General features: G+C 43.8%; 1 protein-coding gene across 1 annotated transcript in view; it reads right to left on the bottom strand.

Annotated features, from left to right (window-relative positions):
* The window catches only part of PKHD1L1 (PKHD1 like 1), a 330,520-nt gene that overhangs the window by 45,014 nt on the left and 270,982 nt on the right, over positions 1 to 14,524 (bottom strand). The window contains exon 74 of the mRNA XM_063925269.1: positions 12,193 to 12,344. Coding sequence (XP_063781339.1) covers positions 12,193 to 12,344 — 152 coding nt within the window. The remainder of the gene's footprint in view (positions 1 to 12,192; positions 12,345 to 14,524) is intronic.

Below are 14,524 nucleotides of genomic sequence, written 5' to 3'. Positions count from 1 at the left end.
ATAGGGGTGTTCTGTGTCTCTATTACATATACTGGTACAGTGGTATTGTGTGCCTCTGTCACTGGTAATGTTATAGGGGTGTTCTGTGTCTCTATTACATATACTGGTACAGTGGTATTCTGTGCCTCTGTCACTGGTACTGTTATAGGGTGTTCCGTGTCTCTATTACATATACTGGTACAGTGGTATTCTGTGCCTTTGTCACTGGTACTGTTATAGTGGTGTTCTGTGTCTCTATTACATATACTGGTACAGTGGTATTCTGTGCCTCTGTCACTGGTAATGTTATAGGGGTGTTCTGTGTCTATTACATATACTGGTACAGTGGTATTCTGTGCCTCTGTCACTGGTACTGTTATAGGGGTGTTCTGTGTCTCTATTACATATACTGGTACAGTGGTATTCTGTGCCTCTGTCACTGGTACTGTTATAGGGGTGTTCTGTGTCTCTATTACATATACTGGTACAGTGGTATTCTGTGCCTCTGTCACTGGTACTGTTATAGGGGTGTTCTGTGTCTCTATTACATATACTGGTACAGTGGTATTCTGTGCCTCTGTCACTGGTACTGTTATAGGGGTGTTCTGTGTCTCTATTACATATACTGGTACAGTGGTATTCTGTGCCTCTGTCACTGGTACTGTTATAGGGTGCCCTGTGTCTCTATTACATATACTGGTACAGTGGTATTCTGTGCCTCCGTCACTGGTACTGTTATAGGGGTGTTCTGTGTCTCTATTACATATACTGGTACAGTGGTATTCTGTGCCTCTGTCACTGGTACTGTTATAGGGTGTTCTGTGTCTCTATTACATATACTGGTACAGTGGTATTCTGTGCCTCTGTCACTGGTACTGTTATAGTGGTGTTCTGTGTCTCTATTACATATACTGGTACAGTGGTATTCTGTGCCTCCGTCACTGGTACTGTTATAGGGGTGTTCTTTGTCTCTATTACATATACTGGTACAGTGGTATTCTGTGCCTCTGTCACTGCTACTGTTTTTAGGGGTGTTCTGTGTCTCTATTACATATACTGGTACAGTGGTATTCTGTGCCTCTGTCACTGGTACTGTTATAGGGGTACTCTCTTACATATACTGGTACAGTGGTATTCTGTGCCTCCGTCACTGGTACTGTTATAGGGGTGTTCTGTGTCTCTATTACATATACTGGTACAGTGGTATTCTGTGCCTCTGTCACTGCTACTGTTATACTGTTATAGAGGTGTTCTGTGTCTCTATTACATATACTGGTACAGTGGTATTCTGTGCCTCTGTCACTGGTACTGTTATAGGGGTGTTCTGTGTCTCTATTACATATACTGGTACAGTGGTATTCTGTGCCTCTGTCACTGGTACTGTTATAGGGGTGTTCTGTGTCTCTATTTCATATACTGGTGCAGTGGTATTCTGTGCCTTTGTCACTGGTACTGTTATAGTGGTGTTCCGTGTCTCTATTACATATACTGGTACAGTAGTATTCTGTGCCTCTGTCACTGGTACTGTTATAGGGGTGTTCTGTGTCTCTATTACATATACTGGTACAGTGGTATTCTGTGCCTCTGTCACTGGTACTGTTATTGGGGTGTTCTGTGTCTATTACATATACTGGTACAGTGGTATTCTGTGCCTCTGTCACTGGTACTGTTATAGGGGTGTTCTGTGTCTCTATTACATATACTGGTGCAGTGGTATTCTGTGCCTCTGTCACTGGTACTGTTATAGGGGTGTTCTGTGTCTATTACATATACTGGTACAGTGGTATTCTGTGCCTCTGTCACTGGTACTGTTATAGGGGTGTTCTGTGTCTCTATTACATATACTGGTACAGTGGTATTCTGTGCCTCCGTCACTGCTACTGTTATAGAGGTGCTCTGTGTCTCTATTACATATACTGGTACAGTGGTATTCTGTGCCTCCGTCACTGGTACTGTTATAGGGGTGTTCTGTGTCTCTATTACATATACTGGTACAGTGGTATTCTGTGCCTCTGTCACTGCTACTGTTATAGGGGTGTTCTGTGTCTCTATTACATATACTGGTACAGTGGTATTCTGTGCCTCTGTCACTGGTACTGTTATAGGGGTACTCTCTTACATATACTGGTACAGTGGTATTCTGTGCCTCCGTCACTGGTACTGTTATAGGGGTGTTCTGTGTCTCTATTACATATACTGGTACAGTGGTATTCTGTGCCTCTGTCACTGCTACTGTTATACTGTTATAGAGGTGTTCTGTGTCTCTATTACATATACTGGTACAGTGGTATTCTGTGACTCTGTCACTGGTAATGTTATAGGGGTGTTCTGTGTCTCTATTACATATACTGGTACAGTGGTATTCTGTGCCTCCGTCACTGGTACTGTTATAGGGGTGTTCTGTGTCTCTATTACATATACTGGTACAGTAGTATTCTGTGCCTCCGTCACTGGTACTGTTATAGGGGTGTTCTGTGTCTCTATTACATATACTGGTACAGTGGTATTCTGTGGCTCTGTCACTGGTACTGTTATAGGGGTGTTCTGTGTCTCTATTACATATACTGGTACAGTGGTATTCTGTGCCTCTGTCACTGGTACTGTTATAGGGGTGTTCTGTGTCTCTATTACATATACTGGTACAGTGGTATTCTGTGCCTCTGTCACTGGTACTGTTATAGGGGGGTTCTGTGTCTCTATTACATATACTGGTACAGTGGTATTCTGTGCCTCCGTCACTGGTACTGTTATAGGGGTGTTCTGTGTCTCTATTACATATACTGGTACAGTGGTATTCTGTGCCTCTGTCACTGGTACTCTTATAGGGGTGTTCTGTGTCTCTATTACATATACTGGTACAGTGGTATTCTGTGCCTCTGTCACTGGTACTGTTATAGGGGTGTTCTGTGTCTCTATTACATATACTGGTACAGTGGTATTCTGTGCCTCCGTCACTGGTACAGTTATAGGGGTGTTCTGTGTCTCTAATACATATACTGGTACAGTGGTATTCTGTGCCTCTGTCACTGGTAATGTTATAGGGGTGTTCTGTGTCTATTACATATACTGGTACAGTGGTATTCTGTGCCTCTGTCACTGGTACTGTTATAGGGGTGTTCTGTGTCTCTATTACATATACTGGTACAGTGGTATTCTGTGCCTCTGTCACTGGTACTGTTATAGGGGTGTTCTGTGTCTCTATTACATATACTGGTACAGTGGTATTCTGTGCCTCTGTCACTGGTACTGTTATAGGGGTGTTCTGTGTCTCTATTACATATACTGGTACAGTGGTATTCTGTGCCTCTGTCACTGGTACTGTTATAGGGGTGTTCTGTGTCTATTACATATACTGGTACAGTGGTATTCTGTGCCTCTGTCACTGGTACTGTTATAGGGGTGTTCTGTGTCTCTATTTCATATACTGGTGCAGTGGTATTCTGTGCCTCCGTCACTGGTACTGTTATAGGGGTGTTCTGTGTCTCTATTACATATACTGGTACAGTGGTATTCTGTGCCTCTGTCACTGGTACTGTTATAGGGGTGTTCTGTGTCTCTATTACATATACTGGTACAGTGGTATTGTGTGCCTCTGTCACTGGTAATGTTATAGGGGTGTTCTGTGTCTCTATTACATATACTGGTACAGTGGTATTCTGTGCCTCTGTCACTGGTACTGTTATAGGGTGTTCCGTGTCTCTATTACATATACTGGTACAGTGGTATTCTGTGCCTTTGTCACTGGTACTGTTATAGTGGTGTTCTGTGTCTCTATTACATATACTGGTACAGTGGTATTCTGTGCCTCTGTCACTGGTAATGTTATAGGGGTGTTCTGTGTCTATTACATATACTGGTACAGTGGTATTCTGTGCCTCTGTCACTGGTACTGTTATAGGGGTGTTCTGTGTCTCTATTACATATACTGGTACAGTGGTATTCTGTGCCTCTGTCACTGGTACTGTTATAGGGGTGTTCTGTGTCTCTATTACATATACTGGTACAGTGGTATTCTGTGCCTCTGTCACTGGTACTGTTATAGGGGTGTTCTGTGTCTCTATTACATATACTGGTACAGTGGTATTCTGTGCCTCTGTCACTGGTACTGTTATAGGGGTGTTCTGTGTCTCTATTACATATACTGGTACAGTGGTATTCTGTGCCTCTGTCACTGGTACTGTTATAGGGTGCCCTGTGTCTCTATTACATATACTGGTACAGTGGTATTCTGTGCCTCCGTCACTGGTACTGTTATAGGGGTGTTCTGTGTCTCTATTACATATACTGGTACAGTGGTATTCTGTGCCTCTGTCACTGGTACTGTTATAGGGTGTTCTGTGTCTCTATTACATATACTGGTACAGTGGTATTCTGTGCCTCTGTCACTGGTACTGTTATAGTGGTGTTCTGTGTCTCTATTACATATACTGGTACAGTGGTATTCTGTGCCTCCGTCACTGGTACTGTTATAGGGGTGTTCTTTGTCTCTATTACATATACTGGTACAGTGGTATTCTGTGCCTCTGTCACTGCTACTGTTTTTAGGGGTGTTCTGTGTCTCTATTACATATACTGGTACAGTGGTATTCTGTGCCTCTGTCACTGGTACTGTTATAGGGGTACTCTCTTACATATACTGGTACAGTGGTATTCTGTGCCTCCGTCACTGGTACTGTTATAGGGGTGTTCTGTGTCTCTATTACATATACTGGTACAGTGGTATTCTGTGCCTCTGTCACTACTACTGTTATACTGTTATAGAGGTGTTCTGTGTCTCTATTACATATACTGGTACAGTGGTATTCTGTGCCTCTGTCACTGGTACTGTTATAGGGGTGTTCTGTGTCTCTATTACATATACTGGTACAGTGGTATTCTGTGCCTCTGTCACTGGTACTGTTATAGGGGTGTTCTGTGTCTCTATTACATATACTGGTACAGTGGTATTCTGTGCCTCTGTCACTGGTACTGTTATAGGGTGCCCTGTGTCTCTATTACATATACTGGTACAGTGGTATTCTGTGCCTCTGTCACTGGTACTGTTATAGGGGTGTTCTGTGTCTCTATTACATATACTGGTACAGTGGTATTCTGTGCCTCTGTCACTGGTACTGTTATAGGGTGCCCTGTGTCTCTATTACATATACTGGTACAGTGGTATTCTGTGCCTCTGTCACTGGTACTGTTATAGGGGTGTTCTGTGTCTATTACATATACTGGTACAGTGGTATTCTGTGCCTCTGTCACTGGTACTGTTATAGAGGTGTTCTGTGTCTCTATTACATATACTGGTACAGTGGTATTCTGTGCCTCTGTCACTGGTACTGTTATAGGGGTGTTCTGTGTCTCTATTTCATATACTGGTGCAGTGGTATTCTGTGCCTCTGTCACTGGTACTGTTATAGGGGTGTTCTGTGTCTCTATTTCATATACTGGTGCAGTGGTATTCTGTGCCTCTGTCACTGGTACTGTTATAGGGGTGTTCTGTGTCTCTATTTCATATACTGGTGCAGTGGTATTCTGTGCCTCTGTCACTGGTACTGTTATAGGGGTGTTCTGTGTCTCTATTTCATATACTGGTACAGTGGTATTCTGTGCCTCTGTCACTGGTACTGTTATAGGGGTGTTCTGTGTCTCTATTTCATATACTGGTGCAGTGGTATTCTGTGCCTCTGTCACTGGTACTGTTATAGGGGTGTTCTGTGTCTCTATTTCATATACTGGTGCAGTGGTATTCTGTGCCTCTGTCACTGGTACTGTTATAGGGGTGTTCTGTGTCTCTATTACATATACTGTTACAGTGGTATTCTGTGCCTCTGTCACTGGTACTGTTATAGGGGTGTTCTGTGTCTCTATTACATATACTGGTACAGTGGTATTCTGTGCCTCTGTCACTGGTACTGTTATAGGGGTGTTCTGTGTCTTTATTACATATACTGGTACTGTGGTATTCTGTGCCTCTGTCACTGGTACTGTTATAGGGGTGTTCTGTGTCTCTATTACATATACTGGTACAGTGGTATTCTGTGCCTCTGTCACTGGTACTGTTAAAGGGGTGTTCTGTTTCTCTATTACATATACTGGTACAGTGGTATTCTGTGCCTCTGTCACTGGTACTGTTATAGGGGTGTTCTGTGTCTTTATTACATATACTGGTACTGTGGTATTCTGTGCCTCTGTCACTGGTACTGTTATAGGGGTGTTCTGTGTCTCTATTACATATACTGGTACAGTGGTATTCTGTGCCTCTGTCACTGGTACTGTTATAGGGTGTTCTGTGTCTCTATTACATATACTGGTACAGTGGTATTCTGTGCCTCTGTCACTGGTACTGTTATAGGGGTGTTCTGTGTCTCTATTTCATATACTGGTGCAGTGGTATTCTGTGCCTTTGTCACTGGTACTGTTATAGGGGTGTTCTGTGTCTCTATTTTATATACTGGTGCAGTGGTATTCTGTGCCTCTGTCACTGGTACTGTTATAGGGGTGTTCTGTGTCTCTATTACATATACTGGTGCAGTGGTATTCTGTGCCTCTGTCACTGCTACTGTTATACTGTTATAGAGGTGTTCTGTGTCTCTATTACATATACTGGTACAGTGGTATTCTGTGACTCTGTCACTGGTAATGTTATAGGGGTGTTCTGTGTCTCTATTACATATACTGGTACAGTGGTATTCTGTGCCTCCGTCACTGGTACTGTTATAGGGGTGTTCTGTGTCTCTATTACATATACTGGTACAGTAGTATTCTGTGCCTCCGTCACTGGTACTGTTATAGGGGTGTTCTGTGTCTCTATTACATATACTGGTACAGTGGTATTCTGTGGCTCTGTCACTGGTACTGTTATAGGGGTGTTCTGTGTCTCTATTACATATACTGGTACAGTGGTATTCTGTGCCTCTGTCACTGGTACTGTTATAGGGGTGTTCTGTGTCTCTATTACATATACTGGTACAGTGGTATTCTGTGCCTCTGTCACTGGTACTGTTATAGGGGGGTTCTGTGTCTCTATTACATATACTGGTACAGTGGTATTCTGTGCCTCCGTCACTGGTACTGTTATAGGGGTGTTCTGTGTCTCTATTACATATACTGGTACAGTGGTATTCTGTGCCTCTGTCACTGGTACTCTTATAGGGGTGTTCTGTGTCTCTATTACATATACTGGTACAGTGGTATTCTGTGCCTCTGTCACTGGTACTGTTATAGGGGTGTTCTGTGTCTCTATTACATATACTGGTACAGTGGTATTCTGTGCCTCCGTCACTGGTACAGTTATAGGGGTGTTCTGTGTCTCTAATACATATACTGGTACAGTGGTATTCTGTGCCTCTGTCACTGGTAATGTTATAGGGGTGTTCTGTGTCTATTACATATACTGGTACAGTGGTATTCTGTGCCTCTGTCACTGGTACTGTTATAGGGGTGTTCTGTGTCTCTATTACATATACTGGTACAGTGGTATTCTGTGCCTCTGTCACTGGTACTGTTATAGGGGTGTTCTGTGTCTCTATTACATATACTGGTACAGTGGTATTCTGTGCCTCTGTCACTGGTACTGTTATAGGGGTGTTCTGTGTCTCTATTACATATACTGGTACAGTGGTATTCTGTGCCTCTGTCACTGGTACTGTTATAGGGGTGTTCTGTGTCTATTACATATACTGGTACAGTGGTATTCTGTGCCTCTGTCACTGGTACTGTTATAGGGGTGTTCTGTGTCTCTATTTCATATACTGGTGCAGTGGTATTCTGTGCCTCCGTCACTGGTACTGTTATAGGGGTGTTCTGTGTCTCTATTACATATACTGGTACAGTGGTATTCTGTGCCTCTGTCACTGGTACTGTTATAGGGGTGTTCTGTGTCTCTATTACATATACTGGTACAGTGGTATTGTGTGCCTCTGTCACTGGTAATGTTATAGGGGTGTTCTGTGTCTCTATTACATATACTGGTACAGTGGTATTCTGTGCCTCTGTCACTGGTACTGTTATAGGGTGTTCCGTGTCTCTATTACATATACTGGTACAGTGGTATTCTGTGCCTTTGTCACTGGTACTGTTATAGTGGTGTTCTGTGTCTCTATTACATATACTGGTACAGTGGTATTCTGTGCCTCTGTCACTGGTAATGTTATAGGGGTGTTCTGTGTCTATTACATATACTGGTACAGTGGTATTCTGTGCCTCTGTCACTGGTACTGTTATAGGGGTGTTCTGTGTCTCTATTACATATACTGGTACAGTGGTATTCTGTGCCTCTGTCACTGGTACTGTTATAGGGGTGTTCTGTGTCTCTATTACATATACTGGTACAGTGGTATTCTGTGCCTCTGTCACTGGTACTGTTATAGGGGTGTTCTGTGTCTCTATTACATATACTGGTACAGTGGTATTCTGTGCCTCTGTCACTGGTACTGTTATAGGGGTGTTCTGTGTCTCTATTACATATACTGGTACAGTGGTATTCTGTGCCTCTGTCACTGGTACTGTTATAGGGTGCCCTGTGTCTCTATTACATATACTGGTACAGTGGTATTCTGTGCCTCCGTCACTGGTACTGTTATAGGGGTGTTCTGTGTCTCTATTACATATACTGGTACAGTGGTATTCTGTGCCTCTGTCACTGGTACTGTTATAGGGTGTTCTGTGTCTCTATTACATATACTGGTACAGTGGTATTCTGTGCCTCTGTCACTGGTACTGTTATAGTGGTGTTCTGTGTCTCTATTACATATACTGGTACAGTGGTATTCTGTGCCTCCGTCACTGGTACTGTTATAGGGGTGTTCTTTGTCTCTATTACATATACTGGTACAGTGGTATTCTGTGCCTCTGTCACTGCTACTGTTTTTAGGGGTGTTCTGTGTCTCTATTACATATACTGGTACAGTGGTATTCTGTGCCTCTGTCACTGGTACTGTTATAGGGGTACTCTCTTACATATACTGGTACAGTGGTATTCTGTGCCTCCGTCACTGGTACTGTTATAGGGGTGTTCTGTGTCTCTATTACATATACTGGTACAGTGGTATTCTGTGCCTCTGTCACTGCTACTGTTATACTGTTATAGAGGTGTTCTGTGTCTCTATTACATATACTGGTACAGTGGTATTCTGTGCCTCTGTCACTGGTACTGTTATAGGGGTGTTCTGTGTCTCTATTACATATACTGGTACAGTGGTATTCTGTGCCTCTGTCACTGGTACTGTTATAGGGGTGTTCTGTGTCTCTATTACATATACTGGTACAGTGGTATTCTGTGCCTCTGTCACTGGTACTGTTATAGGGTGCCCTGTGTCTCTATTACATATACTGGTACAGTGGTATTCTGTGCCTCTGTCACTGGTACTGTTATAGGGGTGTTCTGTGTCTATTACATATACTGGTACAGTGGTATTCTGTGCCTCTGTCACTGGTACTGTTATAGAGGTGTTCTGTGTCTCTATTACATATACTGGTACAGTGGTATTCTGTGCCTCTGTCACTGGTACTGTTATAGGGGTGTTCTGTGTCTCTATTTCATATACTGGTGCAGTGGTATTCTGTGCCTCTGTCACTGGTACTGTTATAGGGGTGTTCTGTGTCTCTATTTCATATACTGGTGCAGTGGTATTCTGTGCCTCTGTCACTGGTACTGTTATAGGGGTGTTCTGTGTCTCTATTTCATATACTGGTGCAGTGGTATTCTGTGCCTCTGTCACTGGTACTGTTATAGGGGTGTTCTGTGTCTCTATTTCATATACTGGTACAGTGGTATTCTGTGCCTCTGTCACTGGTACTGTTATAGGGGTGTTCTGTGTCTCTATTTCATATACTGGTGCAGTGGTATTCTGTGCCTCTGTCACTGGTACTGTTATAGGGGTGTTCTGTGTCTCTATTTCATATACTGGTGCAGTGGTATTCTGTGCCTCTGTCACTGGTACTGTTATAGGGGTGTTCTGTGTCTCTATTACATATACTGTTACAGTGGTATTCTGTGCCTCTGTCACTGGTACTGTTATAGGGGTGTTCTGTGTCTCTATTACATATACTGGTACAGTGGTATTCTGTGCCTCTGTCACTGGTACTGTTATAGGGGTGTTCTGTGTCTTTATTACATATACTGGTACTGTGGTATTCTGTGCCTCTGTCACTGGTACTGTTATAGGGGTGTTCTGTGTCTCTATTACATATACTGGTACAGTGGTATTCTGTGCCTCTGTCACTGGTACTGTTAAAGGGGTGTTCTGTTTCTCTATTACATATACTGGTATAGTGGTATTCTGTGCCTCTGTCACTGGTACTGTTATAGGGTGTTCTGTGTCTCTATTACATATACTGGTACAGTGGTATTCTGTGCCTCTGTCACTGGTACTGTTATAGGGGTGTTCTGTGTCTCTATTTCATATACTGGTGCAGTGGTATTCTGTGCCTTTGTCACTGGTACTGTTATAGGGGTGTTCTGTGTCTCTATTTTATATACTGGTGCAGTGGTATTCTGTGCCTCTGTCACTGGTACTGTTATAGGGGTGTTCTGTGTCTCTATTACATATACTGGTGCAGTGGTATTCTGTGCCTCTGTCACTGGTACTGTTATAGGGGTGTTCTGTGTCTCTATTACATATACTGGTACAGTGGTATTCTGTGCCTCCGTCACTGGTACTGTTATAGGGGTGTTCTGTGTCTCTATTACATATACTGGTACAGTGGTATTCTGTGCCTCCGTCACTGGTAATGTAATGTCAATGTTAATGTAAGTCTATGGTGTTGTAGAGAATTGTAATATTGGTAATAATAAAAGTGCTTGGTGGCAAGATATTATTAGAGAAAGACAAAATGTCTCAAATAATTATTCTCAACAGATCCCTATCTCCTCAATGGCTCATGAATTGCCACGGAGAGTAAATTGTCCTCATAGGAAATCCCCTGTAAGTATTATGTACAGCTCCCCTATTGGACAAATATAGGATTTGGCAGGTGCTGTGTGCTATATGAGGTGGTCATATAATAATAACCTCACCCTCTCAATGCCCCTAGTTTTCTGAGTAACCCCTTGATAATATTATTATTATTCAGGAGCTTTCCATATAGGTGTGACATGCGTGCCCAGCATTTGGGATGCAGAATCCCAATGGAGAGAATCCAGACAGGGATTGAGTAAGTATAGTTGCCCTTCATCCCCTACCCTCCTAACCCTAACCCTCCCTTCTTGCAGTCTAACACACACAGTGGGGTCAATTCAATTTGCCGACAGTTAATTAGCGCCGGGAATTGGCTCCCGTCGCTATTCAGTTCTGCTCATGTTAAGTCGGTGAATGCCCGTTCTCCCGGACTTAACAGGTTGATTTGTCGGGAGAACGGGCATTCTCCGACTTAACTGCCCGGCGCGATGCTAATTCCCACCAGAATCAGCCTCGCGACGGCTGCGTGCCAGCACTTTCGTCGGATTTCTGCTCGCACCCCCCAGGGGTGAGAGGAGAATTCCCAACAATTAAGTGTCACATGGCTCTGTATTGAATAGCGCCGGGAGCTAATTCCCGGCGCTGCTCAAGTGTTGGCAAATTGAATTGACCTCAGTGATTCTCTTCTGACTGATGACTTGCAGACAAGTACTCCATGGAAATTGTTTAATAACAACGCCATCATCCATTAACCCCTTCAGTGGTGGGTTTTATTAAAAAATACACACCTGGAATTCACAACTGAACTCTTGGGATCTTGTGATTCCATACGTTTATTGATTTCTGGGCATCCCTTAATATCTACTGGATATTGGACAACACATACAGCCCCACATTTGTGATCCACACTTGAAGTGATGGTGTACCCCTGATGAAGTCGTTGAGACGAAACACGTAGGGTTCGCCAATAATCATTCATTGTGTCTTTGTATATGAGAGTTCCATCCTGAGCTCACACCTTTGTTAAGGTTAGGGTGTGATACATGCCATTCCTCATCACTGGCATGTTAATTAATTTTTTATATTGTGACAATTTTTATATGTATATAGTTATGTATATAGTCATCATCTACATTTGACCAAAAGTGTTTTTTTTTTTGGGTGATATTTCTTGGTGAGAGGGTTCATGCAAGGATAGCACCATTCATGTTAATTTTGTATAGTCGCAGCTGTTAGCTATCCATATCTCATGTCATTTCTTTTATATGTAACCAATATCATTAAAGTATAATGACACCTTGGTGGACTCAGGAGCTACCATAATTACCTGACTCCAGGCGGGGTCACTAGGAGATGGGACAGGGCTGGAAACGGACAGTGATGAGACAGTAACATTTAGGAAAGTGCTGAGACTTCCATTGATTGAAGCAGAAGCCAAATTTTTACTCAAAGACTGGAAGTCAGAGTATGTCAATCCACCTAGATAAGAGGGAAACTAGTTAGCATCTCAATCTTACTAAACAACAGAGTAAGACTAGAATAGACACATTGGGTATATGGGGGGTCATTCCGAGTTGATCGCTAGCTGCATCTGTTCGCAGCGAAGCGATCATGCTAAAAAACGGCAGTTCTGCGCATGCGTATGTGGCGCAATGCGCACGTGCGACGTACGGGCACAATGAACGATACAGTTTTGCACAGGGTCTAGCGATGCATTTCAGTCGCACTGGTTGCCGCAGAGTGATTGACATGAAGTGGACGTTTCTGGGTGGCAACTGACCGTTTTCAGGCAGTGTTCGAAAACACGCAGGCATGTCAGGGAAAACGCTGTGTGGGTTTGTGACGTCAAATCCGGAACTGAATAGTCTGAAGTGATCACGAGCGCTGAGTAGGTTTTGAGCTACTCTGAAACTACACAAATTTTTTTTGCAGGCGCTCTGCGATACAACCGTTTGCACGTTTGCTAAGCTAAAATACACTCCCAGTGGGCGGCGGCATAGCGTTTTCACGGTTGCTAACAACTGCTAGCGAGCGATCAACTCGGAATGACCCCCCTGGCGGGAAAGGAAGAGGAAAATATGGATTTCAGTTATTTAAAGGTGGCTCCATATGGGGCTTTGCCGAGGCAAAGCAGGAAGCCGTAGCGACGATGTGTATGATTATCTCGTTTGCCGGCGCCGGGGAGTGAAAACTCCTCCCTCTGGCCATCCCTGTCTGTGCCCACAGAGCATCACCCTAGTGCTGATGCACCCTGTCTCTCTGCCCGGCCGGCCTCACTGGGCATACGTGAGATCTCGCTAATATTGCAACTACTCCTGTGCACAGCCCTTGCTCTTGTTTCCTCAATAAAAACAGATGAGTCTATTGTAGTTGCTGCAGTGCTGCATTCCACAGTCAGAGATCCCGTCTCATGTCTCAGTGTTGCTAAATGAGATAACGGTTTTAACTTAGAACTTGGGGCCTGATGCAGCGGCTGATAGACGCAGTGGAGCAGGGAATATTTGCTACTGCATCTAAGTTGCACCATGCACTATGTCCCGATTGTTTGTGCAGAGTCGCAGTTGTAACTTCAGACGGGAGAGATGTATTGAAAATGTATTGGGTGTTCTTGGGCGGTGACAGGATGGTGTCTGGAGATAGACCCCGTCTTATGTGCTTGTTACGGGAGTGTCGCAGGAGACTCTCACATAGGAGGCCACACTTGGACAGAGAAACGGTACCTTCAACTGGGCTGGTGCAAGTTCTGGTGGTGTTTCCAATGGTGGAGTATAAGGATGCAGTAATCGGTATTATTGCAAGTACGGACGTTGACACTGGGTGTCTCAGTCCCTTCACAGCCAGACGCATGGATGTACACCAGGGAAGGGCTTTGTATCAGCATTTGCAGAAAGTCGCAGATGGCCGACCACCTCTGACTCAGGTACTTGGTGACTGCAGAACTTGGCAACAGGGCCATCTTAACGGCAGACTTGGCAACTGTCCAGGGCCCCACAATTCTAGGGCCCTTCAAGCAGGGGTGGACTGGGCTGGGTTGGTGCCTCCAGAGCTTCCTGGATTACACACTGCCAGAGCAGCCAGGCGGCATTCTCTATATGCCTCTCTGTGAATGGCTGTCAGCATGCTGATTGGTGGATGACTGGAGCTATTCACCAATCAGATTGCAGCATTTTGTACCTGCCTCCCAGGCTGCAGCCAAACAGTGAATGGCTGTCAGCATGCTGACTGGTGGATGGCTGGAGTTATTCACCAATCAGATTGCTAACAGCCAGTCACTGTATGGCAGCATGTGGAGAGACAGTGCGGGACCGCAAGAGGGGCAATTTAGGATTTTTTGTTTTTTACATACCACACAGGACCAATATTGTATATAGGAGTCTTCCTGTCATATGAAAAGAGACATAAAATAATAGAACGATCCTATTTAATAATTGTACTGTCTTGGGACTGTAATACTCTTCTTGAAGGCACAACTCATAGCGCACAGGTCCACCAGCAGCAAAATACAGCTGGTATACAGTAGATACAGAAGGTGCCACGCTCATCATGGCTTCTCTGCTGCACCTAGGCGCACCATGGTTTAATAGCATAAACCTTTCATCTATTGTACTCAGCTGCAATACAATACAGAGAGAACAATACATGAGAGGATTAAGTCATTA

Source organism: Pseudophryne corroboree, chromosome 5, assembly GCF_028390025.1.
Source record: "Pseudophryne corroboree isolate aPseCor3 chromosome 5, aPseCor3.hap2, whole genome shotgun sequence".
In the NCBI taxonomy this organism is placed as follows: domain Eukaryota; kingdom Metazoa; phylum Chordata; class Amphibia; order Anura; family Myobatrachidae; genus Pseudophryne; species Pseudophryne corroboree.
Note: the sequence above shows the minus strand (reverse complement) of the source record. Positions and strands in the feature narration are given on the sequence as shown.